The sequence below is a fragment of the Elephantulus edwardii genome, unplaced genomic scaffold (genome assembly GCF_000299155.1).
Source record: "Elephantulus edwardii isolate Elephantulus edwardi_28Jun2011 unplaced genomic scaffold, EleEdw1.0 scaffold00133, whole genome shotgun sequence".
Taxonomy (NCBI): domain Eukaryota; kingdom Metazoa; phylum Chordata; class Mammalia; order Macroscelidea; family Macroscelididae; genus Elephantulus; species Elephantulus edwardii.
The window spans coordinates 7,320,122-7,348,057 of record NW_006399883.1 but is presented as its reverse complement, the minus strand read 5'-3'; the positions used below and the strand labels follow the sequence as shown (position 1 = coordinate 7,348,057).

The window sequence follows — 27,936 nt, the reverse complement described above, 5'->3', positions numbered from 1 at the left end:
AAATATAATTTTTTTAAAAGAAAACATCTTCACTACTAGACCAATAGGCAGCATCATGACAGATGGAGAAAAGATTGAAGTTGTCAGCAATTTCATTTTACTTAGATCCTCAGTCTACATCCATGATAACAGTTAAGAAATCAAAAGACATGTTTTATTGGGAAAATCTTCTGTCAGGGATCTCTCTAAAGTACTAAAAGAGCAGCAGTGTCACTTCAAAGACACATATGCCTGATCCTAGCCATGGTGCTTCCTGTGTATCTGAAAGTTGGATGGTGAGTAAGAAAGGTCCAAGAAGAATTGAAGCCTTTGAATTGTTGGGTTTGGTGAAGAGTATTGAATATACCTTGGATTGCTAAAAGGACAAACAGATCTGTCTTGGAGGAAGTGGAATCAGAGTGCTCCTTAGAGGCAAGGATGATGAAACTTTATCTTACATACTTTGGACATATTGTCAGGAGTGGACAGTCCTTAGGAAAAAACCCATCATGTTGGAAAAGGTATAGGGTCAAGAAGAGAGAGGAAGGACAAGGTTATTACAACAGGTAAGATGGAGATTGGGTGTAGGATGGGCCAGGGTTCAGATCTGTTATTCATAGGGTTGCTGTGAGTTGTAGAGGAATTGAAGACACCTAACAACAACAAGAAGCATTCTGACTGTCCATCCTCTAAGACGAGTTTGTTCATTGTTCTGGCAGTCAAATGCACATTCTTCACCAACACTAATTTCAAGGTATCTTCTTCAGTCTTCCTTAATCATTGTTCTGCTCGTGTGTGCAAATGGAGCAGGTGAAAATATGGCTTGGGTCAAGTGTACCTTAGTCCTTGAAGTGACATCTTTGATTTTTAATACTTTAGAAGAGGTCTTTTGCAGCACTTTTGCCTAGTGGAATACATCATTTTACATCTTCACTGCTGCTTCCATATTTTCCTTTTACTGTGATATTGCTTATTAGTACAGTGTGAGGAGTCTTGTTTTCTGTGTTGAGGCATATCCCACACTGACAGGTGTATTCTTGATCTTCGTCAGTAAGTGTGATAATCTTCCCTTTTAGCATTCTTAGTGTGGTATTAAGGGTTTGTTGTTCAAAATGGTTTCCCTACCATTTGACTTTGGCTTTGCCCTGTGGATGGGCAAGATAATATGAATAGGGTCTGTTAGCCTATCAATAAGGGGGTTGGCTAGTTTCACCATTATGTTGAGTGGATCCAGCAGCAGAGTAGGAGAACTTTACCACCAGCAAGAAGAAGCAGGAGAATGCAACGTGCCCTTTAGGGCCAGAGATTCTTGTGCCAGTTAGACCAGGGCCTGCGGGAGCAGTGGTCATAGCAGCCACAGCAGAGAACCAGAGACCTGATGTGAGAGGGAATACACCTTTTGTCTGCTACCCCATGAAACTAGAACTAGGAGCCTTCTCCCAAGTTTGTTGGACAATTGGACATGGGGATGGGAAGGGAAGAGGGAGCCGTAATTGGCAGGACTGAGAACTTTGTAACATTGGCCTAAAGCTGCGATGCTAAAGGCTGAGGTGTCTGTGAGGAAATTTTAGAAGCTGTCCTGACTGAGTAATTTTAGTTTGCTGCCAACCTGAATTATAGGCTTTTGACCTCCCTAATATGGTTCTGTGTGGTCTGTTAGCTATCACATGAGTAAGGTGGAGAGTCAGTGAAAGAAAGACCCCCTATCGAGATGGATTGACATAGTGACTGAATCAGAGGGCTCAAGTGTATCAGAAGTGAGGATGGTACAAGATAGAACAGGAGTCAGGTCTATTGTTCATAGAGTTGCTATATTTGATGGCATCTAATAACAGAGTATTAAGATTGGTGTTGGGAGGAGTAGAAATAAGTGTGGTAGTATTAGAGACATGTCTGACCTCCTGGGAATTGGTTTTGCATTGTTTTTGATGATGGGGACAATTCCCCATGATGGAGTTGTTATAGTCGAATGTGGCTGTCCCCAAGTAACTTGCTCTTTTTTACAGTTGGTGTCAGGCGTGGGATTCATGCACTAGTTCCAGACTCATGAAAGTGTGGGATATTGTAAGAGTATATATGATTTTTGCATTAAAAAATGGCTAGCACTGCCCATTTTAGCTCACTATGTGTAGGTTATTGATATTCAAACATTCTATTTCATTTTTGACAACTTCTTATTTTTCTAGATTCATACTTCATATATCCCAAGTTCTGATTTTTAATGGATGTTTGCAAATATTTATTCTTGTTTTGGGTTGTTCCATATCAGCAAAGGAAGGTTCCAAAAGCCCTATTCTATCTACATCATAAAAGTTGACTTTGAGGAGGTAACTCTTCGCTAGTCATATGTTGTATGTGTTCCAACCTGAGTGTCTTCTGGCACTATGCCTGACAGTAGTGTATCTGCTGATGTTTATAAGGTTTTTACTGGCTAATCTTTTTAGAAGTTGGTCCTTCTAAAAGGATCTTCTGTTAGATCCTTTTTTTGTTGTCCTAGTCTGGAGGCTGCACTGAAATCCAGCCTTTATAGGTGACACAGTGTCCTATTAACATACACCACCACGGTACAGTAAACCAACACACAGGTGGTGGTGGTTGGCAGTAGGTATTTCCCCCCAATATAGTTTATTTTTAAGAGAAGTTTTAGTTTTATGGATAATAGAGGATTTAATTGTGCCCTGTGTTTCCTTTGTATTATTTTTACCTATTGTTAACAATATTTTTTCCTGTGATACATTTGTTAATATTGAGAAATTGTGTAATAGTTATCTAGTGCTTCTGGGACACAAAAGCCACAAATAAATATCTTTAACAAATAAATTTACTTTTTCATAGTTAGGAGGCTGGCAGTGTGAGTACTGGATGCCAATCCGAGGGGCATGCTGACTCTGCTGGCTTTATTGAAGGGCTTTGACGTTTTTAGCTTCAGTTCCTTTTTAGCCCTTATGTGGCTAGTCTCTCCCTCCCCATCTCTGCTCTTCTGATTGGAAGGAGATTGACCTAAGACACAATCTACACAAAGCCTGTTGTTTGTTTGTTTGTTGTTTGTTGTTATGTGCCTTTGAGTAGATTGCGACTCATAGCAACCCTATGTACAACAGCCCTAAAATCTGCTCTATCCTGTGCCAATCTCAATGTTTCCGACACACCTACCCCCATTACTCCAGTCACTGAATCAATCCACCTCATAGAGGGTCTTCCTCTCCTGTGCCGTCCCTCCACTTTCCCAAGCATGATGTCCTTCTCCAAGAACTGGTGGTCCCTCCTTGCAGCATGTCCACAGTGTGTCAGATGAAGCATCAGAATCCTTGCCTCCAAGGAGCAGCCTGGTTTAACCCTCTCCAACCCTCTTAGCAGTCCGTGGTATATTCAGTACTGTTCTCCAGCACCACAGCTCAAAGGCATCAAGTCTCCTGTCCTGCCTAGTCATTGTCCAGCTTTCTGATGCGTAGCAAATGATTGCAAAGACCATGGCCTTTATCATGCGCACCTTAGTATGCAAAGTGACACCACTGCTCTTCAGTACTTTGGAGAGGTCCCTAACAGTAGACTTTCCCATCGCAATACGTCTTTTAATTTCCTGGCTGCTGGTGCCAAGAGAGTTGACTGTGGAGCCAAGCAAGCTAAAGCTGTTAACAATGTCAGTCTCTTCACCATCAGTCCTAATGCTGCCAGTTGGCCCAGTGGTGAGAATCTTTGTCTTCTTGATATTGATACTCAATCCATATTGAAGGCTGCAGTCCTTGACCTTCTGCAGCAAGCACTTCAGGTCCTTCTCAGTTTCAGCAAGCAGGGTTGTGTCATCTGCATAACACAGATTGTTGATGAATCTTCCACCAATCCTGATGCCACACTTCTCATACAGCCCAGCCTTCTGTATAATTTGTTCTGCATATAGGTTGAGAAAGTGTGGAGATAGGACACATTCCTGGCCTTCGCCCTTCCCAATTTTGAACCATAAAGTTTGCTTGTTCTGTTCTGATGACTGCCTCCTGGTCCAAGTATAGGTTTTGCATTAGCACGATCAAGTATTCTGGGATTCCCATTCTCAGAGTCAGCCACAGTTTGTGTGATCCACACAGTCAAACTTTTTTTTTTTAAATTATTTGTGTGTGTGTACCGTCAAATCAGATCTGACTGGTACAGGAGGACATTGTCCCTCCTTCCCCGGCAGAGCATCTGATGGATTCGAACCGTGCGCCTCTGGATTGCAGTGCAGCTTCTTGCCACTAGGCCATCGGAGCTCCCCAGACAAACATTTTTTATAATCAGTGAAACACAGACATTCCTCTGGTACGCCTTGCTTTTAGCCAAGATCCATCTGACATTAGCTACAATATCCCTAGTACCAGGACCCCTTCTAAACCCAGTCTGGACTTCTGGTAATTCTCTGCTGATGCGCTGTTCCAGTCATTTTTGGATAACCTTCAGCAGAATCTTGCTTGCTTATGATATTAATGATATTGTTTAATAAATTCCACACTCTGTTGGATCACCTTTCTCTGGAATGGGAACAAATAAGATCTCTTCCAGTCAATTCGACAGTGGTTGTTCTCCAGATCTTCTCACAACTTGATGAGCACATCTAGGGCAGCATCTGTTAGTTGAAATACGTCAATTAGTATACTGTAAGTTTCTGGGGCCTTATTTTTTTGCCAATTTCTTGAAAGAACCTTGAACTTCTTTCATCACCATAGGCTCTTGCTCATATGTTGTTTCATGAAAATCTACTCTGTCTGCCAATTCCTTTTGGTACAGTGACTCTGTATACTCCTTCCATTTTCTTTTAATACTTCCTGGATCATTTAATATTCTGCCTAAAGCATCCTTAAGTGTAGCAGCTCGAGGTTTGAATTTGTTCTTCAGTTCCTTGAGCTTAAGAAATGCTGAACAACAAAAACAGTTTATAAATGGGATTATAACCTTAGGCACTGAGGGGTTGGATTTATAACGCATATTTTTGGAAGACACAATTCAATCTATGCTACAGCATTATAAACTTATTTCATAGTTGATATTTACGGTATACTCTGTGTTGTCTAGCTGTATGGATTTTTTTTTTTAAACAGTAGTATCATGTGGCTGCCATTACAGAATCATGTTCCATATTTTCACCGCTCTAAAAGTACACTGTTGTTAAGTGTCAAGTCATAGACGACTCCTAGTCACACTATGAATGAAAGACCTGAGCACATGTATAACTTCCATCATTTCTACAAGTTCATAGGGTTTCTGGAGGCAAGCTATTTCAGAAGTGGATGCCACTCCTGCTTCCAAGCTTGTTTTAATCGGGGAGCTCCACCAAACACTGTGAGGCATTTTTGGCCATAGTTTTGAGTGACTTAAACAATAACCATGGAGGAGAAGGGGAAAGTTTAAAGTACGAGTAGAGATTTCCCCTCTCCTTGGTAAAAGAAGGGGCCCCTAGCTGTTAACAGTTAATATGCTTGGCTTCTACCTGAAAGATTAATGGTTTAAGTCTACTTGGGGGAGCCTCTGAAGAAGTGTCTGAAGCTCTTCTAAAAACCTAGCTAGAGCAGAAACCCTGGGAGCTCAGTTCTCTGACCCACATGTGTTTGCCACTAGTAAGAGCAATTTGACAGCATCTGGCCATTGAACGATGCTGGTGATGAAACACATCTTTCTGGCACTGTCTGTGACAGGCTTGTTAGATTCTCAAAAAGGGTTTTGTCCCCTGGAAGATTTTTTTAAAAAAGAAAATACAGAACAGAATCTGATAGCACATTCTTCTGATGAAGTTAAAATTGTTTTGATGGTGTGGAACTGCCTGTACCCAAGCTTCTCTGGGCCACCTTGTTCCAATATAGACTACAATTTGTATACTAAATTATTTCTCCAAGCTCTCCAGAGATTCCAGAGCTGCCAGGCGATGGACCACAGTCTCTCCAGCTCAGTAACATAGAACACCAATTACTCTTTGACCCATGACTTCCATGGATTTTGTAAGCCAGCACCAAGCCACCCAGGTTGATGAGGGAACATAAGGAATGATCATACGAAGGGTGTTTGTCTGGGGTATTGAAGACTTGGGTGTCTTATAAAACTGGAAGGTTGTGTTGACAGAGCAGTAAGGTTCAGGTATTGTAGCTTCTACAGACATACCTGGAACAGGGAGTCCAGGTAAAGATTTTTTTGAAGATAGAAATCAAGAGGTGGTAATGGCTGTGTGCATTCCCTTGTATGTGTGTGCAGTATGTTTGTACCTGTCCCTCTGTGCACAGACACTTAAGTGTATTTTTACTTGCTCTATTTTAAAAAGTGCTTCAATGAAAAACACTGTAAAGATGTAATGCTCTGTTTCTCACTGTATCTTTATTCAGAATTTTCCCAAGATCACTGAATACTTGATCAAAAAGTATGTGAATTTGTAATTTTGGTAAATAATCCCAAATTTCCCAAAAAATTTAAACCTATTTACTTATATCTCAGAGTGTAAGAATGCTTCTTTCCCCTACTCTGAGAGAACAACACAGAGTATTAATAAGGAAATTTTTGATAGGACTAAAAAAGAAAAGTCTTATTTTAGTTTATTATGGGTGAACACCTTTGAGGAGATCACCTTATATATGCAAGAAACATTTGTATTCGTGAACTATCTTACTGCCACCCCCCCCCCCCAAATTGGTGTTGGTGTTGGTCTTTTTTGCTGCCTTCTAATGTTATTGTTTTTTAATGTGGCTGAGTTGGAACCAACTCCTGGGTGACCTCTGGGTTTTCAGAGGCTGCAGATTGCATGGGGGGGGGCGGGGCGGAGAGCGCCCATCCTTCTCCTGCTGGTGGATTCAAACCACCCACCTTTGAATTGGCAGCACTAATCCGTACCTATTAGATCACCAGAGCACTTTCTATATTAAGAAAGTTGGGATTTCCCTGTTTGTTTTAGGTATGTCTGTCTGCAAAAGCAACCTCACTTTCATACCTCTGTTCAGATTTGTGAAAGGAGATCTCTTTAGAGTCATTGAAACTTTGGATCCCTGTGTTTCAGTATATTTGCTTCAGCTGGCAAATGTTTCAAAGACTTGCTGAAGAGAACTGGTGCAGGTGTGTGGCTTCTGTGTTGACATAGTTCATGCCCTTTTCAGAAACATACTTGATATTTTCTTTGAGGGATGGTTAATTTAGATTAGAGAAACAATAACCAGGAACTTGTTTCTCTGGTGCCTTGCTATGTGAATGTTTTTCATTTTCCTTTTTACTTTTATGGTCCATACAGAAAATCTGAAATCACAGAAGTGAACAAAATGATAATAAAAAAATCACCCTTAACCTCACTCACCATCCAGAGATACCCTTTGTGAGTAAGAAACACTGTGGCCAGTGCCTTTACAGTTTGTACAAGAGTAACCATTTGCAGGTGTAAAACTGTAGCATTGACTGCATGCTATTTTGTATCTTGTTTTATGATCTGAGGGAGAGGTCACTTGTTTCCTTCACTTGATTTATAAGTTGTGAAAGAGCGATCCTGAATATTATTTCTGTTCTGTTGTTGTACCCTTCTATTTTTTTCCAGTGTTCCACCATTGACACTGTTGGCACTGTTTAGCTGGGAAGGGGCTGTATGCCTGGAGGGCTGAGTCAGAGAGTGTCCAGTGTTGAGGCTGTGGATGATGATGTCGAGGTGCGTGAACAGTGACCATGGCCTCAGTGAGTGGGAGCATAGGCTGCACAGCGTGACCTTGTGCAGAGAGCAGAGACAAGAAAGAACCAACCCATAGTTGAATTAAAAAAAAAAAAAGAGAGACCCAAAGCTGGGTATATGGAGTTCCCACTGCAGTTAGGACTTCAGCATATACTTTTGGAAAACACAGTTCACTGTATGACAGAGCCAGACATCAGACTACAGAATATGATCTGTCTTGGCATGCTTGCAGGACACATTCAGGCTGAGCTGCAGAGAGCACAAGACAGCGGGACCAGATGAGGAATTCCAATTTTTGTTGTCTGAGCTGGATGTGAGGGCAGATGGGGAGGGAGAAACCTGGGGTAAAGTTGGGGGCAAGAAGGGTACGTCAGGAGAAGGGCTTCTTGGTGCCCAAGTGTAAGCGAGGTCGCCAGCCCCAGAGCCGTTGTTTTCTGTGGGTGTCAGTCTTTCCTTGCTGTGGGGGTTTTCAGTTGCAGCTGCTTAATTAGCCCGCTTGGACACAGGGCAGTGTTGCTGCACCCCCCAGGCTGTTTCAGTGACAGTACAGGGAGAATTTTGATGAATCTCACCCCAGCTTAATTGTCGTTCTCTTGTCATTGTTTTCTCCATATTTAACACATTGTAGCCCCCCTTCTGCAGTTCCGTTGGCACCAATAAGCTTGTGGGGGAGGAGTTTCAGCTGTTACAGGCGCCTCAGTGCAGATGAACAGAACAGCTGGAAGGGCTTTGTCCCTTTCTTCTTTCATCCTTTTGTCCTGGGCTCTGGAATGCAGGCTCTTGCCAGTCCCTGTGTTGAGAATATCACTCCTTTAAGCTCCAGTTTTCATTTTCAGCTAAGATCTGATGACTGTCCAGCTGCAGTGGGGACTGTGTGAACTTCAGAGCTTTCTGGGGAACTTAGGCTTGCATATAGATTAGTGCACGGAGGGACGAGGACAGCTGCCCTTCTTCCCAGAGACAATGTGTTACTTTTTATGTATACGGAGTGTTTTATTTTACATCTTTATAAAGTCAGTAAGTCCAGATTCCTTGCCTCTTGGAGCACACATTATCCTCCAATAGAGTTGTGAGGGCGGATGATAAAGACATGTGGACGTGGCACAGATCCTGACCCAAGTTATGGTAATGGAATGTGAACATCACCTTGCTATTAATGGCTAACACCAAATCACCATGTTGAGCAGACTGCCTGTGTGGTGCAGGAGCTCACGACCCCGGCCATGGGCAAGACTTGTGTGGACATGCACATTGACTGCGACCTCAGGCCTGGGCAGCCCTCTGTGCAGCCCCCAGCACACAAGCCTCGATCCAGGGAGCAGGCTCATGGAGGGTCACGCAGAGGCTTACACTACTGCTTTGAATCCTGCCATTAGAAGCGTTTTTAAAAAGGCAAAATATCAAAGCCAGACTGTCTAGGGTGTTCGCTTTGTTGCATTTGTTTTAATGGCTCCACTTGTCTAGCACTCTCATTGGTAACAGGGTAACACCTCAGTACCTACACCAGTATGTATACTACCTGACACAGCTCTGAGGTCTGTCCGAGGACCTAATGTGGACTTTACAACTAACCTGAGCACTCACTCTGGCCTTCCAGAACCGTGGTGAGACGGTGCACCGCCCTGACCTTTACGGCCTCTGAGGAGAAGGTCCTGGTGGCTGACAAGTCTGGGGACGTCTACTCTTTCTCCGTGTTGGAGCCCCAGGGCTGCGGGAAGCTCGAGCTGGGGCACCTGTCTATGCTGTTGGATGTGGTAGGTAGATGCCGGCTTTGCTGGCACCTGCTGTGTTAGTCTGTCTTGACCATTCCACAGGGCTCTCTCTAGCGTCGTGTCATGCATTATTAGGTCTGAGATGTATTCAGCTCCAAGGAGGCAGCTTGCTAAATATTTCTGTGTCAATTTGGTAAAACATACTTGTGCTCCTTTTCTGTTAAGGCATTGGGGTCAAAATCTTTGGAAGGAGAAGAGGGCCCCCTAGTGGTGACTCGTGCCACTCCTGAGACATTGAAAGAAGTGAAGGGATAGTTGTGATGGAGGCTGAGCATAAGAATAGTGCCGCAGAAACAAAAACAAAAAGGATGAGTGGCTCAGAGCAGAGAGAGTGGTTCATGTATTAGTTAAACTGAAGCTGCTCTGTGTCCTCAATTTTAGGGAAGTAAAGCTCCTGTGTGTCCAGAGCAGTGTCTGCAACAGTTGTGGTGTTGGGTCATGCTGCTGTCCCAACACCATTGAAAGTCATTTGGGGCATTGGTGGGTCCCAGACACTGGAGGACAGTCCGGGGCATCATGACATGCAGCTGTTGCATCTTCTTTCCCTTGTCTCCTCTATGCAGGCGGTGAGTCCTGATGACCGCTATGTGCTCACTGCAGACCGAGATGAGAAGATCCGAGTGAGCTGGTCGGCAGCACCCCACAACATTGAGTCCTTCTGCCTGGGACACACTGAGTGAGTGCCCTCCCCGTGCACCTCTCCCCCCCGCCCCCCCCCCATGCACTCTCTCAGGCTCAGCATGAGCTGGGATTTATAGACGTGAAGGTGGGGGGGGGGTCATTGTTTGTGGAGGTGCTTACCTCCCCCACCCAGGTGTCATCCCTGGAAGTGCTGTCAGGCTCAGTGGTCATTTGCTCGTCTGCAATCCCTCCTAGTCCTAAGGAGTTTCAGGACTTTTTGTTTTTATTTCTACTGAAGTCTTAGCCAGAACAGACGGGGCATTTTTGCTGTGTTAGTGTGATCAGGAGCATGAGAGCAAGGACCTGGCCCTGAGCCTGTGCCTCTGGGCTGTTACTGCACATCAGCTCCCATCGGAGGTTGGTTCTGGGACCTCCAGAACAGCTCTCTGGGTGGAGGCCCAGGGTCTGCTGGGCAGTTTGGTAGTGACCATCATACTGATTTTAACTGTCAAAGGAGCAAAGAGCCTTGAATTCGGCAGTGGCCATTACCCTTGCCTGCTGGCACAGAAGCTCTCTTTTCTTAATGGAACATTGATGGATAAGAATGACATTTCTAAAGAATACTTTTCTCAGGCAAAGGCTAATTAGAACTTTCTCAGAGAAAAAGCACTTTGTTTAATTGGCTGAAATGTTTGAAAATGCATAATTTGAGAGAATGGGGGGATATTGGAGGGACTGACTTCAGTTCTGGGGTTGCTCATATTGTCTTGGTTTCTAATGGAAAGTAGACATTTTACCTTAAGAGGATTTTTGGGCACTTGTTTTATATTTCGTGAGAGCTTATATTTTGTTTGCTTTTGTAATAGTCAGCAATCTGGAGCCTTTGTGACCCACAAGATTTCTGGCCCTTTTCCATTGCTCTGTGCTTCCTAGGGTCTTTGCTGGGCCAACCCCACCAAGCCTGCTACTCACAGGACCTTTGCTCCTTTCTATTTTGAGGAAGAACTGCTTTTTATCCCCATATCCCACACTCTTTCTGGAGTCTTAGCTCTGAGTTTGCTGCCGCCTGTTCTCAGCATGGCCTTCCCTGGCCGCTACCTCACAGGACTCCCTCCCCACCTGGCACTTTCTCCTCAGCCACCACTATCGAGCATGGGAGCCATGAGGCACATGCCACGTGTGGCAAGTCTAAGGTGAGGTGGGCCAACTTCAAAGGCTTAACTTGAAGAAGATTGGGACACATTTCATCTCAGTAATTCTTTATATTGATTATGGATTAATAGGCAATATTTTGGATATACTGTGTGAAGTAGAAATGTTGTTGTTGTTATGTGCCGTCAAATTGCTTGCAACTCATAGTGACCCTATGTACAACAGCCCTAAACTCCGCTCTGTCCTGTGCTAATCGCACTGTGTCTGATACACCCATCCTGATTGCCCCAGTCATTGAATCAATCCACCTCATAGAGGGCCTTCCCCTCCTATGCCGTCCCTCCACCCTCCCAAGCATGATGTCCCCTCTCCAAAACCTGTCCCTCCTTACAAGGAAGTAGAAATAAGTTGCTAAAATTAATTTCACTTGTTTCTGGTCCCTTTATAATTTCCACTCCTAGAAGAACAGTTAGAGTCATGCCTACTTGTGTGGCTCAGCTCACATTCTTCAGGGCAGCACTGTGTTTGGCCCTTCACTCACGTTCACATACCTGCTTGTGTTCCTCCAGTATGCCAGTTCCAACTTTGTGGGTTTTGCTTGTTGCTCTACCCTTAGTCAGCATTGTGCTTGTGATAAGGGGTTAGTAGATATTTATTTGAAAGAGGTAATGGCTTCTTTCTTCTTGAGAAGTTGAAAAGGACCTGATCCCTCTGGAATGAAAACTGTGTGCCATGAAGGCATGGGATGTTTGTCCTGGAATGTATGGTGGTTTGTTGTTTTGTTTTGTTTTTTTTAATGGGTTTTTCTTTCTTTTTTTATTAATTTTAATAAAAGTTTACAGAGACTTTGGATTTCCATGCATCTGTTTGTTGTATATTTCTCCTTGCCCACCCCCCACCCAATTTGTCTTCTCTTTGAAAAGTAAAAGAACTCCACTGTAGTTCTCTCCCTCATCTGTTTCAATGTAGTATACATTATTTATCCCTTCTTTCTCAATCTTCTCTCAACCCTGATATCAGTCCATTTTACAACAGTGGCAATTATACAATATTTGTCCTTTTGTGACTGAGATATTTCACTCAGCATAATGTCCTCCAGGGTCACCCATTTTGTATAATATTTCATGAGTTCCTTGTTTTTCAGTGCAGCCTAGTATTCCATTGTGTGAGTATACCAGAGTTTCTCTATATATTTGTTTGTTGATGGGCACTTGAGTTGTTTCCAACTCTTTGCTTTTGTGAACAAAGCCACAATAAACATGGCTGCATACATCTACTTGGGTGGTGGTTATGGTTTCTTTAGGCTATATTCCCAGTAGTGGAATTGCTGGGTCAGATGGTATTTTTGTTTGCAACTTTTTGAGAAAGCACCATACTGCCTTCCACAGTGATTGCACCATTTTACACTCACACCAGTAGTGAGTAAGGGTTCCAGTTTCTCCAAAACTTTGCCTGCATTTGGTGTTTGCTGTTCTGTTAAATTTTGCTATTCTTACTGGGGTGAGATGATATCTCATAGTTGTTTTGATTTGCATCTCTCTTAGAGGTAAGGATTTTGAACATTTCTTCATGTGTTTGTTTGCCGTCTGAATGTCTTTGGTGAAGTGTCTGTTCATATCCTGTGGCCATTTTTCAACTGGGTTGTTTACCTTTATCTTATTGTGGTCTTCAAATATCTTATATATTCTAGATATAAGTCCCTGCCTTACATGTCATTACCAAATATTTTTTTCCCCCAATCTGTGGCTTCCCTTTTTACCGTATTGGAGAAGTTTTTGGATGTGCAGGAGGATTTGAGTCTTAGAAGGTCCCATTCATCTATTCTATCCTCTCCTGGTTGTAAATTTTTCAGGATGCTTGGAAGACTGTTTATGTTATAGATTAGGACTTCTAGAGTTCTTCTGAGCTTTTCTTTAATGAAGTTTATAGTCCTGGGTTTTAGTCCTACGTCCATGATCCACTTTGAGTTGTTTTTTGTATGGAGTGAGGTGTGGATCTTGCTTGAGTTTTCTACAGATAGTTTTTCAATTTTGCCAGCCCCATTTGTTAAAAAGGCTGTCATTTTCCCATTTAACTGATTTCAATTCCTTGTCAAAAATCAGTTGACCATAGGTAGATGGGATGATTTCTGGATTCTCAGTTCTATTCCATTGATCTATATGTCTGTCATTGTACCAGTACCATGCTGTCTTGACCACCACAGCAGTGTAGTAGAATTTGAAATCAGGGAGTGAGATGCCTCCTATCTTGTTTCTCTTTTTAAGGAGTGCTTTGCTTATTTGGGGCTTCTTTCCATTTAAAATGAAATTGGAGATTGCATTTTCTATCTCGTTAAAGAATGGAATTGATACTTGTATTGGGCTTGCATTGAATGTGTAAATTGCCTTTCTAGTACTGTAATTTTCACAATATTGAGTCTTCCTATTCGTGAGCAAAGGATATTCTTCTACTTCTCCAGTTCTCCTTTTGTTTCTTGTAGTATTGTTTTGTAATTTTCTTTGAATAGATCCTTTGTGCTTCTGATTACATTTACTCCCAAGTATTGAATCTTGTGATTAGTTATTGTGAAGGGTATTGTTTTTCTTAGCTCCAGTTCAGTATTCTCTTTGTTACTGTAGAAAAATCCTATTGATATTTGTGTGTTGATCTTAATATCCTGCCACTTTGCCGAATTGGTCATCTACGTCTAGTAGTTTTCTTCCTGAGTCTTTAGGGTTTTCTAAGTATACTATCATATCATCTGCATAGAGAGGTAATTTTACCTCCTCTTCACCAATTGGATACCTTTTGCTTTCTTCTCTTGCCTTATTGCTATGGCTAAGACTTCCAGTACAATATTGAACAGGAGAGGTGATAATGGGCATCCTTGCCTAGTTCCTGTTTTCAAGGGGAATCTCTTTCCATTGAGAATAATGTTGGCTCTTGGGTTTGTGTATATATACTTTTTACTATGGTGTAGAAATTCCCCTCTAATCCTATTTTGTTGAGTGTTTTAATCAGGAAAGGGTGTTGGATTTTGTGAAAGGCCTTTTCTGCATCAATTGATGGGATCATGTGGTTCTTGTTCTTTGCTTTGTTAATTTGATGAGTTACACTGATTGTTTTTCTTATGTTGAACCATTCTTACATACTAATTATGAATCGCACTTAGTCAGGGTGTGTTGGGTTTTCTTTTTTTTTTTTTTAAATGTATTGTTGGTTTCTTTTGGCCAAGATTTTATTCAGGATTTTTGCATCAATGGTCATGAGAGATATTGGCCTATAGTTTTCTGTTTTGGTGGTTTCTTTTCCTGGCTTTGAAATCAGGGATATGTTTGCTTCATAGAATGAGTCTGGGAGAATTCCATCTTTTTCTATTTTCTGAAATACTTTAGGTAGAATTGGTGACAGTTCTTCTCTGAATGATAAAATTCACTTGTAAAATCATCTGGTCTAGGACTTTTTTTGGCTGGAAGTTGTTTTATTACCTTTTCAATTTCTTCTTTTATAATGGGTCTGTTCAGGAGTTCAATTTTGGTTGGTGTCAGTTTAGGTAGGTTGTGAATTTCTAAGTATTGTCTGTTTCCTCTAGATTTTCACATTTTTTTAGTATAATATTCCAATGTTAGTCTTTTTATTTTAGTTGGCTCTGTTGTGACATTGCCCATTTCATCTCTTATTCAGATAATTTGTGTCTTTTCCTTTGTTAGTTTTGCTACTGGTTTTTAAATTTTATTGACCTTTTAAAAGAACCAACTCCCAGTTTTGTTGATGATTTCAATTGTTTTTCTGTTTTCTATTTAATTTATTCCTGCTCTAATTTTTATAATTTCAGTGTCTTTTGTGGATGTTGGGTTTTCTTGCTGTTCATTTCCAATTTGTTGGAGATGTTGGGTGAGAAAATCAATGGTCATTTTTTCCTGTCTTTTGATGTTTGCTTATTGCTATAAATTGACCTCTGATTATTGCATTGGCTGTTTCCCAGAGGTTTTAGTAAGTGGTGTTTTCATTGTCATTTGTTTCAAGAGTTTTTTTAATTTCATTTTTTATTTCTTTTAGTACCCATTCATGTTCAAGCAAGGTGTTGTTCAGCTTCCAAATGGGTTTTTTCTCCTTTATCCTCTTGTTATTTATTTCTCATTTTGTTGCATTGTGCTACGAGAAAATGCTTTGCATTATTTCTTTGCTTTTGAATGTATTGAAGCTTGCCTTGTGACCTAAAATGTAATCTATTCCGGAGAATGTTTCATGCACATTGGAGAAGAAGGTATACTGTGTTGGGTTTTCTTTTTTTGTGTGTGTGTGCATTGGCCTATAAATATCTATGAGGTCGAGTTGGTTTATTGTGTGGTTTAATTTTTGAGCATCTTTGTTGAGTTTTTTTCTGGTAGTTCTGTCTTTTCTTGAGAGGCATGTATTGAAGTCTCCAACTTCTATAGTAGTGTTATCTATTTCCTTTTTCAGTTTTGTTAATGTTTGTTTTATATATTTTGCAGATCTTTCATGTGGTGCATAGATACTTAACTTATTATATTGTTATGTCCTCTTGTTCTATTAACCGTTTGAGCATTATGTAGTGATCTTCCTTGTCATTTGTGGTGGTTTTTGAATTGAAATTTATTTTGCCAGAGATAAATATCACTACTTCTGTTTTTTTTCTGGTTGCCATTTGCTTGGTATATTTTCCCCCACCTTTTTATTTTTAGTCTTTCTTTATCTTGATTTTTCAGGTGTATCTCTTGTAGACAACATATTGATGGATTTTGTTTTTTATCCAATTTGCTACTCTTTTTCTCTTCAGTGGTGCATTCAAACCATTCACGTCCAGTATGATTATTGAAAGGCAGGGTTTTATTGCTGTCATTTTGTTGAGTTCTTTTTGGGGTTGTTGCTAGTTACTTTGGTCCATCCTGCTTTCTGTGGCACCTCTGGAAGAAGGACGTCTCTCAATGTTTCCTGCAATGCTGGTCTTGTTTTTACAAACTCTCTTAGGTTCTTCTTTTCTGGGAATATCATGCTCTCTCCTTCATATTTGATGGACAGTTTTGCTGGGTAAAATAATCTTGGTTGACAGTTGTGTTCTTTGAATGTTTGATATATGTCTTTCCATTGTCTTCTTGCTCACATGGTTTCTGCTGAGAAATCTGCATTTAATCTTATCTGCTCTCCCTTACAGTGTACTCTGTTTCTTCCTCACTGCTTTCAGAATTCTCTCTTTTGGTTCTGGCAAATTTGACTGTGGTATGCCTTGGTATTTTTCTTTTGGGGTCTGTTCTATATGGTGTTTGCTCAGCTTCTTGAATATATATTCTATCATTTTTCATTATGCCTGGGAAATTTTCTTCTAGTAATTTTTCCAAAACTTTTTTTGGTGCCTTTACTTGCTTCTTCCTGTTCTGGGATTCTGATGATGCACATGTAATTTCTCTTGATGGGGTCCTACAGTATTCTTAGGTTTTCTTCTTTTTCCTTTTTTTTTTGGTTTCGGCTTTTTCTTTAGCAAATCAGTTGTGATGATTCTATCTTCTTTTTCACTGCTTCTGTGTTCTATCTCTTCAACTCTGTTCATATGTCCCTATGTCATGTTGACAGCATCTGAAACCTTCAACCTCATATTTTGGATCGTGGTTTCTTGTTTATCTAGTGCCTCAAATATCTCGTTAGTTTTATCTGCATTGTTTTGGATAGGTTTTTTTTTTTAAACTCCTCCTGATTTTTTGCTTGCAGTGTCCTGTAATTCTTCAAGTTTGTTTTTCACCCATTGAAAATATTCAATCATTATTCTTTTAAATTCTGTGTCAGAAAGTTCTATAGGATTTTGTGGCTTCAGGAAATCAATTGCTACTGTGTCACTTTTTAATGGTGATTTCTTGCTTTGTGCGTGTGCGGGGAGTGAGGTAGTCTGCTTCTTTCAGGACATTGCTGTGGTAGACTTTTTCGTGCCTGAGGCAATAGCTGGTTCTTGATCTGACATCACTTCCCCAGAAGAAGTTTGGGCAGGTGCACAAGTGGATGCGTGAAGGGTGGGTAGCACGTGCTGACTCATGTGTGGGTTGGGAGTGATGTGCACACAGATGCACAAGGGAGAGGGATGCGGGGGAGACATTTACTCAATTTCAGGCTGTCCTGCTTGCTCCTGGAGGGTGGGTCCCGCTGCAGCTCCCTGCTCCCCACCACTGAGGCTCACTGTACCCTGCCAAATCTCGCTGCACCCCACCAATATTTGCAGTTCCCATGATTCTCAAATGTCCATGTTGGTCCACAGCAATATTTTGAAAAGCCCCTAGATTTGTTCCCGAAAGTACCTGAGTGTCCAAGGAGGAAGCCTGTTCTCTTCTCGAAATGGCTTCTCGCCTCCATCAAGGGGGCCATGTTACCCTGTTTGCCTTAGTTAAGGGGTCCTGTGTGGTCAAGCCAGATAACAGTTTGTTCTTCAAAGAACCTGCTTGCTCCTGGAGGGTGGGTCCCACAGCGGCTCGGCCGGTGGCTTCTGGCCGGGACTCAGCTGGTGGCTTCTGCCAGGGCCCGTGGCTTGCTGCTCCTGTGTCTCCTAAACTAATTATTTTAATAAAAGTTCTGACTCAAATTCCTACTTTCTGTGTCACACTGCATTGGTCTCTGTGCACCACATAAGTCTCATGGTCTGTTTCTATATAGCTTGCCGCTCCTCCAGCTGCTTATGCTGTTTCTGGAATGTATATTTTCTCTTTTTCCTTTTGAAACTGAGATCCCTAGCATCTTTGTGGAAGGCAGCCCTTGGGAAGGGGTTGTGGTAGGTCAGGAGGGACCTGATTGGGGGTGGAGCCTGGTGGGCCTGCCCAAGGGACCAGCGAAGGAGTGGTTGCATTTCAATGGCTGAGCTGGCACGAGTGAGCGTACTTCCCACCCTTTACGTGTGAAGGCTACTGACAGGCCTGCATTGGGCTTTGGGGTCATGCTGCCCCCTGGGGTCCAGTCTAAACCACTGCTTTTTCAGGAGAGCAGCTGTCACGTGGCGTTCTGTGACTATCACAGGTAGAGCTCTGCGTGGAATACTTGATGTGGTCCAGCCAAGACAGCTCCTTTCCTGAGTCATTGGCCTAGACACTCAGATTTTTGGTGCCAAGGCTGTGAGTTAGTTGGGGAATAACCAGACTTGTCCTGTTCCATTGAGGGGGCTTCTATGCCCAGGACCTGGCTGTGTGTGGGTATGGTTGTTTCTACATCCTTTCCCTCCTCTGAGCTCTTCTCTCTGGGTTTCCCTGTCCATTAGAGGTACCATCACCACTCAGTGGCTGATGGATACTGACATGGGTGCCTCACAATAGGTGAGAAGATGCTCAGTGGCCATGACTGGCGGGGGCAGTGCCTGGGCTGGGAGCACCCCTCGTGGAAATGCTCATGTGCTATTGGTCTAGTCCTGAGGACAGCACACATGTCCCCAACTCCTACCACATGCACTCCTTTTTTGGGGATAGACAGATCTGTTAAGGTCAGGGTGAGGAGGCCTCTGCTTCCCGAGTTCCAGGCTGCCTCCTCCATGTGCTGATGCCAAAGAGCCTGGGCTGATTGCTGCTCCTTGTCTTCTCACTGCAGGTTCGTGAGCCGCATATTTGTGGTGCCCGACCAACCGGAGTTGCTGCTGTCCACTTCTGGGGTGAGTGCTGCTTGTGCCAGTCTCTCTCTCTGGTTTCCTTGCAGCAGGGCTGCGAGCCCAGAGCTGGGGTTGGGTGGTGATGGGGTTTCTCAGGTGCAGGGCATCCTTTGTGGGTTGAAGTTCAGACACCCCTTGTCCTTGGCTGCCCACTAGGTGGTGCTTGCCCATCCTAAGTAGTAGAGCACCCTGACCTGCTCCTTCCTCCCTGCTGTGTATTTGTGTGTGTGTGTGTGTGTGCGTGCACGCGTGTACATGTTTGTGAGTGTGAACTCACCAGACATGGTTTGCAACTTCCTAGAGCAAGACTGTCAGCTTGTCTTATGCTCTTGGTCCATTGACTGTAATTTCCCCCACTCTTCACGTGAGCTCCTGTGCAGTGTGATGACCAGGGTGTCTCTGGTTTATGGAGGCCATGTGTCTCCCACTCATCAGCATTTTCACAGACCACAGCTGAGTGCCTGATCCCTTGTTTCCTTTGGGCTTGGGCTAACCTGTGTGCTTGGCGTGCAGGACGGCACTCTGCGGCTCTGGGAGTACCCAAGCGGGCGGGAGCTACACTGCTGTCTTGTGAGTAGCCTTCAGGAGCCAGATGCCCCCCAGAATGAGAAGGTAAGGTGCCATGTGGTTAACCTGGACTTGTCAGCATGTACCCAGTCCCCTCGGTTCTGTGAGAACACTTGCTTTTATGTTGGCAGCACTTTGTTGGCACTAATGCCAGATGTCTCCCAGTGTGAGGAAGCCGGGTATTTCAGTACTGAGGGTATCTGTCATGCCAGTGGATGTGGTGTGTGAGTCTCAGCTTTTGTGCATAGAAGGATCATTCACCTCTGCCTCCTGCCTGAAATGGAGAACACTGTACCTGAGCCAGCAGCCTTGGCAAGAGGATGGGGATGTGAGTGCTGTGTGGTGTTTAGTGGGATTCTGCCCTGAGCAACCTCTGCGTTTAGGGCCAGGAAGTGCTGAGCCTGTTGCTCATAAATTTTGCATGCATTGGTTATGTCATCTTACTGGGTGCTTTGTTCTGTCTGGTGAGCAGTGCCAGGTGGAAACTCAGCCAGGTGAGATGCAAACCTGGTGGGGAGGAGACAAGGCCTTCGCTCAGTTTCCAGCCTCCTGTTCAGCCTATGTTGTATATAGGTCAAGTGTCCCATGACCCTCGTTTTTTGCACAGGGTTCTGCCACCTATGCCCTCTTGCTTCCTGCCTGCCCTGTCTTCTCAGGGTGCACGCAGCACAGCCTCCTGGGCCCCTTGTTCTCCTGCAGGTATCACTTGTGCCTGACCTGGGCTGTGCTTCCTGGGCAGTGCGTTTTGCAATTTTCAGTAGCTGTCCTGGCTCCAGTGCTCTATGCATGTTCATTCATTCCTCAGCTTTTCACAGGAACCACCGTTTTGCTTTCCTGGCAGTGCTGAGGGGTTGGCTGGTGGTATGACTCATAGCGCCCCTATGAACAACAGATTTGAACCCTGTCTTATCTGGTATCATCCTTATAATTTCTTTTTTTTTTCTATAATTATATTTTTATTAATTTTCATAAACATTTACAGAGATTTTGGGCTTCCACTCATTCATTGTTGCACTATTCTCTCTACCTTCCTCCCAGTTTGTTCTTGTCCAAATGCCACAGTGCTTGTCAAAGCCAGTTCTGATTAATCTTCTTTGTCTGTGTGTCCTTTGCCATTCCCTATCACTCCTCCCTGAGAGAGACTTCACCCTGAGTCATAAGGAAAAGGGGACGGCGTATTCTCTTAGCTACTTCCTGCTGAAAAGGGACGCTGTGGGTTTCAGGGTGAAGATCTTCTCTCACTACTCTAACATCCTTATAATTTCTGACACACTTGAGCCCATTGCTGCAGTCAGTCCATCTCATGAAGGGTCTTCCTGTCTTTCAGCACCCCTCTACCTTTACAAGCATGATGTCCTTTTCCAAGGAATAACTTCAAGCAGCATGCCCAAAGTATGTGAGACAAAGCATTATCATCTTTGCCTCCAAGGAGCACTCTGGGTGCCCCTTCTCCACGGGTGTCACTGTTTAAAGCTTGACCTTCCTGACCTGGCTCTATGGGATGTCTGCGCCTCCACTGTGCCCTCTTATGCAGGCCCTGGATGACACACAGTGCCACCTGCTGGACCCTTCCTCCTGTGCAGTGATCCTTACTGTGCTTAAATACATCACCAGGTGACAGGAGAGGGCAGTGTGTGCTTCCTGAGTGTGTCAGAGGCCACTTGTTGCTTCTCTGAGCTGTCTGGTGTCCAGTGCTGAAGCTAATGGTGTTTAAATACTTGGAGCTTCCTGTATTTCCTTATCCTCACAATAGACTCCATCAAAGAGTGACAGTAACACAATTTCTAGTCCCTTTTAAGTGGGAGCATCTGTGGGAGTGACAATGGTTTTCATGGTCCCCATGCCCGCAGGCCCTTCTGGAGCGTGGTGGAGCTGGAGCCTGGCACTTGGCCTTAGGTGACATACAGAACCAAGTGCTGTTTGGAGCCGGCTGTTATCCTGCTTGTTTACCTTTGTTTCATTGACTCTTTGGCCTCTAGCTTTTGAAAACTAGGCTCTGTGTTTTTGCTACGATTCCTCTCGTTGATGGATTTCTCTGAATCTCTTTGCAGCCCTGTTATGTGTCTCTGGGGTCATGTTAGTTGATCTTTGGTTGCTGGGAAAGTTTTCATTCAGAAAGGTCTGACTGTCTTTTTTATTGCTCTGGAGCCTGCCGGCTTGAGAAAGCAAGGATATCAGGGGACGGGATGCTCCTTCTGGAGGATGCTTGTCTTCTCCCCTCTGCTCTCTCCTGGAGTGGCCTGGGTCCAGGCCTGCACAGGGGTGGAAAGATTTTGCTTCTGTTTCATCTAGGATTTGTGTGGCTAGTGCATGACCCTGCCCAGTGAGCAATTTCTTGATGGAATGGGTGCCCTACTGTGTATCCTAGGCCCGAGAGCTCTGGTTTCCCCTGCAGTTCTCTTTGGACCCCTGCCGCTTGATAGAACAGGTGTTCATGGACCCTTGGTGTCTATGCCCTGGTCCAGGGGTGAGTGCTGATTTTGAGAGGGAGACAGTGAAAAGAAGGATGTGTCTGCTCATGGTCTGTGCAGCCCTCAGACTACTCTAGGCCTGTCATCCTGACAGGGTGCTCTAGGCCTGCCATCGTGACAGGGTGCTGAAGGCCTGTCATCGTGACAGGGTGCTGAAGGCCTGCCATCATGACAGGGTGCTCTAGGCCTGCCATCGTGATAGGTTGCTGTAGGCCTGTCATCCTGACAGGGTGCTGGAGGTGAGCACCTCAGACATGGTCTGGTTGGGTCAGAGGACCCACAGGCTGTTAACCTGGCCGTGGTCCAGCTGCTGCACTCTCACTTCACCCGTGTGGCCACTTGGGGAGGGGAGGCTGTGCTCGTTCCCGGTCGTGGTGTGAGGTCTGACTCAGGTTGGGCTGGCTCCTTGCCAGCACCTGTGTGCCTCAGATTCCCTGTGCTCCAGCTTCTTCAGGTTCATGTTTCTGGTAATTAACATTCCCTTTTTTTTCCACCTTTGAGTTCTCTATTGTTGTTTTTGGCAAGTTTCGTTTCGGAGACATTAAAAAAAGTCTGACATAAGGGCTGGAGCTAATTGGAGTTTCTACCCTTCACCCCAGTGAGAGGGAATTGTGTGTGAATGAGTGGCCTATGGTTTTCCAGAAAGCCTGGGACTCTCCCTGTGCCACTTCCACGCCCACGTGTGTGGGTCATTCAGTTTTGTGAGTCTCCTCTCAGATTGGACACTGCTATCTGGGTCACTCCTAGGTGGCAGTGGCCACTAAGCTTCTTCTTTGTTGCAGAGGTTTGCTGCGTCCCGAATCACATACTGCCTCCAGAACCACTGTGTTGCCCTGCTGTGTGACAAGTACGTGCCTGGCATTCTTGTGTGACTTCTTCCATGGGCTTTTTGGGTGTGGTTGGAGGGTGGTGGTATTTAAATGAATTGTTGCATTCATCCTACAGACTCCATTATCCTAAATGGTGAAAACATAGACATTGCTTTTGATATAATTTTTCTTTCCACTGGATTTTACTTGATGGTTATGCTGTTGTGTGGGCTATGAATTTCTTTAAGGGCATTCTCTCAGTTGATTTTCTCAGCTAAAATTTTCTAGCTTTAAAGACAGTAATGGCTTCTGATTTTTTGTGTGTATGTACATCATACAATCATTTCCAGGGGCAGTACTGCTCTGGTGGCTTAATGGGTAGGAGTTGGGCTGCCAACCCAAAGGTTTACAGTTTGAATCCACCGTTGCTCCACAGGAGAAAGATGGACAGTCTCCTCCTGTGTGATTAACTGCCTCTGCAAACCTGCTGAAGTGTCAGCTACAAATCTGTTTCCACTTGAAGGTACATAGCAACCACTCCTTCCAGTTGATTGTATAGAATCACTGCAGTGATAGAACATCCCACCCGCCCAGTAAACTGATGGGACAGAATCACGCCCCCAGAACAGTGCAATGCAGGAAGTTCCCCCTAATGGGAAGCCCCCAGAGTCTTTGGCTCTTGTCCTGTGCATTTGCCTTGGTCCCTAACATGAGAAAGACTTAGTTACTCAGGGATTCAGGTTAGGGCTTGTGTGTGCACTTTAGCTTTATAGTTATGGAGAGAGTCTAAAGTGCTTGATTGTGTGCAGCAGCTACAACACGGGCCCCGATACAATGACGATTGTGCAGGGCTGGGCCGTGTTTTGTTCTGTTGTGCACAGGGCTACTGAGTCAGAATTGACTTGATGACCCCTAGCAACCATAATAGGCCATGATTTACATCAAAAACTCCCTTTATATTTCAGAGCAGAGAGGATTCCATGGTCTACACGTAATTATTGGCTCTACTTTCCTAACAGTGTACTTCATTCGGCAACTTAAATTTTATTGTATAGCAGACTTGACCTACTATTTCTGTATAGCCTAGGAGTGATAAAATATTTTATTTCTTAAATGTCTGCAAAGAAATCCAAAAGATGCTTTGTGACACATGATTATATGCTAGTAAAATTTCCATGTGGGTCAACAGCAGTAGGATATAATAGAAAACAGATGATACACAGAGCCTAAGATGCAGAAAAGACTTGCTGATCTATGTTCTAAAACAGTGATTCTCAAACTGGAGTGTGTGTTCACAGTCACCTGGAAGATTTATAGGCACTCTCTTGGCTCCCTCCAAGCCTCCCCAGGTTTCTGGTTCAGTGGGTCTGTAGTGGCCTGAAGCTCTTCATTTCAGTAGGTTCCGCAGAGGCTGAGCTGCTGGTCTGGACCCCACATGAGGCCAGCTCATCTGTGGTAGGTGCCGGGACGTGTCCATGTCGGTTGATACTCACTCAGCTTGGTGGTACTGACTATATCTTCTCTTCTCTCCATGCCCAGTATCCCTGTGGTCTACATCTTCCAGCTGGACGCCCCTCAGCGGCAGCTAGTTTATAAGCAGCAGCTGTCCTTCCAACACCGAGTGTGGGATGTTGCCTTTGAGGAGACGCAGGGTCTGTGGGTCCTGCAGGACTGCCAGGAAGCTCCGCTGGTGCTCTGTCAGCCAGTGCAGGGCCAGTGGCAGGTGAGGGACACACATCTGGAAAGACCTGGCTCCTATAGTCCCTTAAGCTGTGAGGGTGGGGGACTGATGTTGGCTTTGTACACAAAGTGTTTGAGGTCTGTCCCGTCTTAGTCCCAGTCCTGTGTACATGAGGGGGCAGGGACCAGGGGGCTCCTGGCTGCTGAAGGGAGCTTTTGGCCAGGGTCTACAAAGCTGATGATGCCAGAAATAGATTCCATATTTGGAAATTTTTTTAAATGGCTTGCTTTTGTGAATTGTCCTCAGTGCTCTCATTATATACATCTTGTCTGCATTGAGGCTGACCTGGTGTGGCTTAGTTCTGTGTCCCTCAAGTGCCTGGGGCCCTCGATGGGGAGACCGTGAATAGTTTGGAAGCCCCCAGAGTGGGGAGAGGAGTTGCCTTGAGGAGGCAGCTGCTTGTTCAGGGTAATGAGAATGAGCCCACACCTCGCTGAGTCAGTTTCTCCATCTGTAAAGTGGGAATGTCCCTTATAACAGGACGTTGTGGAGGACATTACATGGGAACTTGGGTAACCTTTAACTTGCTTGTTGGACTGAGGGCTTGGCCGACACCCTTCGTACCTTTTGGTGTTCTTATCTGACAAGCAGAGCTAAATAGCCTCCTAGGGGTTTAGGCCAGGTCTGTGGTCCCCTTGAGTGAGGCATTCAGCATGGTGAACCCGCAGGAGCCCCAGCTGCGCTCCTGGCACGAGTGTGTGTCATGAGCAGCAGTCACCACGTGCTTGGTGGACAGCGCCCTCCCTGGGTCTGAGCCAGAACACCGGCAGCATGTGGAGGCTGCGTGGATCTGCCCACCAGCAGATTTCCTATCACGTGTGCTACACAGTGCCTGCTGGTTCCAGTGCTGGCTTTTTCTGAGAAAAGTATTCCATCCATTTGTCTTTTTCAGTCCATTTCTGAAAATGATGTGCTAAGGAAAGTGTCCGGTCATCTTCAAGGGAATTGGGACATGTTAGAAGGTGAGAACACTACTGTAAATGGCATCTTAGGAACAAGTTCAGAATTGTCTGTAGAAAAATGTAGATTGCAGAGTGCCGTATACATTGGGGTCCCACTTGATGACTAGAAAGGTAGAGTATATTGGAACTGCATGAAGTCTCTGAGTAGTATAAATGGTTAGTACAGCTAACTCAAAGGCTGGCAGTTTGAATCTACCCAGACGTGCCTCAGAAGGACCTAGTGACCAACTGCTGAGAAATCAGCCATTGAAACCGCTAAGATACATGGGTTTCCATGGGCCAAGGTCTCCTCCTTGAATACAGATTTGTTCCGTTTTCCATTTTAGTTTGGTTTGGGAAATACACTTGGCCTTGTCCAATAGAGGGCGGAAGCGCTTTGAGTTCTTGTCACAGTAACTGGAGCAGTATCTGAATAGGTGGTTTCCTGACCTTTGTCCCCCTTGGCATCTGTTCTGTCTCTGTCCAGGGTCTGCAGGTGTGGGGGACAGCTTCAGCAGTCTGTACAAGGCCACTTTTGACAACATGACAGCCTACCTGAAGAAGAAGGAAGAAAGACTGCAGCTGCAGCAGCTGAAGAGACAGCGACGAAAGAGCCCACAGCCAGGGCCCAATGGGCACACCAAGAAGCTGAAATCAGGTGAAGAATCCTTGGGCTGCTGATTCCAACACCCAGGGGTGAGCACACCTTGTGGAAGGTGTGCACCATTGGTCCTGCTCCCCTCACCCTGTCATCTTCTGGAAGAAGAACCAAGTGGGTGTTGTTTATGACTCCCATTCTCGGTGATGGTGAGACTGTCCATGTCCCCTGGCTGCTGGGGCTGACTGGATTGGATGTGCCCTCAGCTCTGAAGGATGCATGTCCCCAACCTCCTTTCTGAGTTTTGTGCTGCTTCTGGTTGAGGGAAACTCAGAACTCAAACTCATTGCTGTTGAGTCAGAGCCAACTCATAACTGACCCTCCAGCAGGTTTTTGGAGGCTGTGTATTGCACAGGAGGAGATTGCTTCCTTGAAGCCACTGGTGGATTCGAACTGGCAGAGATGCATAACCTTTGGGTTAGTAGTGCAACTTCTTTGGACTATACTGGCAGAGCGTTGTGGTTGAAGCGAAGCCTTGTGAAATTGTGCAAGCTGAAGATCCTGCCAGTGAAGTAGTGGAATCAGCGTCAATATTTTGTTTGGTCCTTCATATTGGAGGAAACCTGTAGACCTTGTCCAGGCCATCTTTGCGTTATCTCCCCTCCCAGAGCTCTGGATGTGCTGATGGAGAACATTTCCTTCCTTTAAGAGTTCTGTTGGGCAGCCCTGCCTGGTACAGAAGATGGACTATTTTCAAAACTAGGACATGAAAGCCCTAGAGGGAAATGCCATGTTAAAGGGGAATTATTAGTAACTTCATGTGTATGGATTATTTTGACTTGAACTTCGTGCACCCTGCAAAGTAAGAGCTGAACTCTGATTACTGATCAATAAAGATGAGCTTTTGGCAGCTTTCTGAAATCATTTAGCAGCAAATGTATTGAGTTTCAATGAGTGTATTTGTGACTGAGATGTTCACTTTTGTGATGTGAAAACGTTTTTCCAGTGCTTAGGCTTATTGATATGTCAGCTGATGTGCTCAGCTGAGCTGTGACTGACTGTCCAGGATGGTCTCAGGCGGGGGCACCCAGCCATGCAGGTCTGTGGTGGCCTTGGGGTGGGGCTTCTTGGGGACTTAGAACCAAAGTCATTTGTCCATCAAGCTGGGGTGCTTCAGATTTTTTTTCTTTCTTTTTACTCTTCAGATTTTTAAAAGTACCTTGCTTTTCTTTATGAAATGATCTGAACACCATGCTGTTCATAAAATGCTCCAGTCTACCCCTGCAAGGGGGAATTGAAATGACCGCTGGAGGATCAGCTAGGTATTGACTCCAATTGAACAGTACATGACAACAAGACTGTAGTTAGTGGGTGGGCCTGGACGAGGACCCCTGAGAAGAACCTGATCTTGCCAGGTCTCTGTAAAAGTGCCCTCGGGAGTAGAGTATTAATAAACTCTGTTGGAATTCTTGGTTTTAGGTAGAAATGAAGTAAGATTTGGTCTCGTATATGGTGTGTGACTGAAGCTGCTGTCATATTTGTACCAGAGCCTTAGCTGACCTTGGGTTGTCGAGGCGATGAATTGCGTGGGAGGAGATGTCACAGCTTTCCCCTGAGGAGCGACTCCAGGATTCAGACTTCTGAGAGGTGCAGCCTGCGAGTTTACAGCTCTACAGACTGCCATCAGACCTTCCAAAACATACAAAAGCCTCAGCTACAACACAATTAGGAGTTTAGGACCCGTGATAAAGCATGACCCTGTAGTTCCATTGTAGACCCTTTTGATGGACCTATTTCCTAATTTCTTGTGCCTTTTATTAATCCTTGGCATTCCTTTGCGTGGAGATGACCTTTCTTTCCCTGGTGCCTATCTTCTCTGGGGTGTATCTCTCTCTCTATTCTTTTATGATACCCCTTGAAGGGTTTAGGTTTAGGACCCACTGTAGTCTGGTGGTGGTGAGTGGTGTTAGGTGCCATGGAGTAGAGTATGACCCATACTGACCCTGTGAACAA

At 44.4% G+C, this 27,936-nt stretch overlaps 1 protein-coding gene across 1 annotated transcript in view; it reads left to right on the top strand.

The window, feature by feature from the left end:
- Window positions 1–26,006, top strand: part of WDR4 (WD repeat domain 4) — a 44,108-nt gene extending 18,102 nt beyond the window's left edge. The window contains exons 4-11 of the mRNA XM_006893933.1: window positions 9,237–9,393; window positions 9,975–10,087; window positions 18,739–18,799; window positions 19,310–19,408; window positions 22,617–22,681; window positions 24,183–24,366; window positions 25,277–25,346; window positions 25,813–26,006. Coding sequence (XP_006893995.1) covers window positions 9,237–9,393; window positions 9,975–10,087; window positions 18,739–18,799; window positions 19,310–19,408; window positions 22,617–22,681; window positions 24,183–24,366; window positions 25,277–25,346; window positions 25,813–26,006 — 943 coding nt within the window. The remainder of the gene's footprint in view (window positions 1–9,236; window positions 9,394–9,974; window positions 10,088–18,738; window positions 18,800–19,309; window positions 19,409–22,616; window positions 22,682–24,182; window positions 24,367–25,276; window positions 25,347–25,812) is intronic.
- Window positions 26,007–27,936: the final 1,930 nt, after the last annotated feature.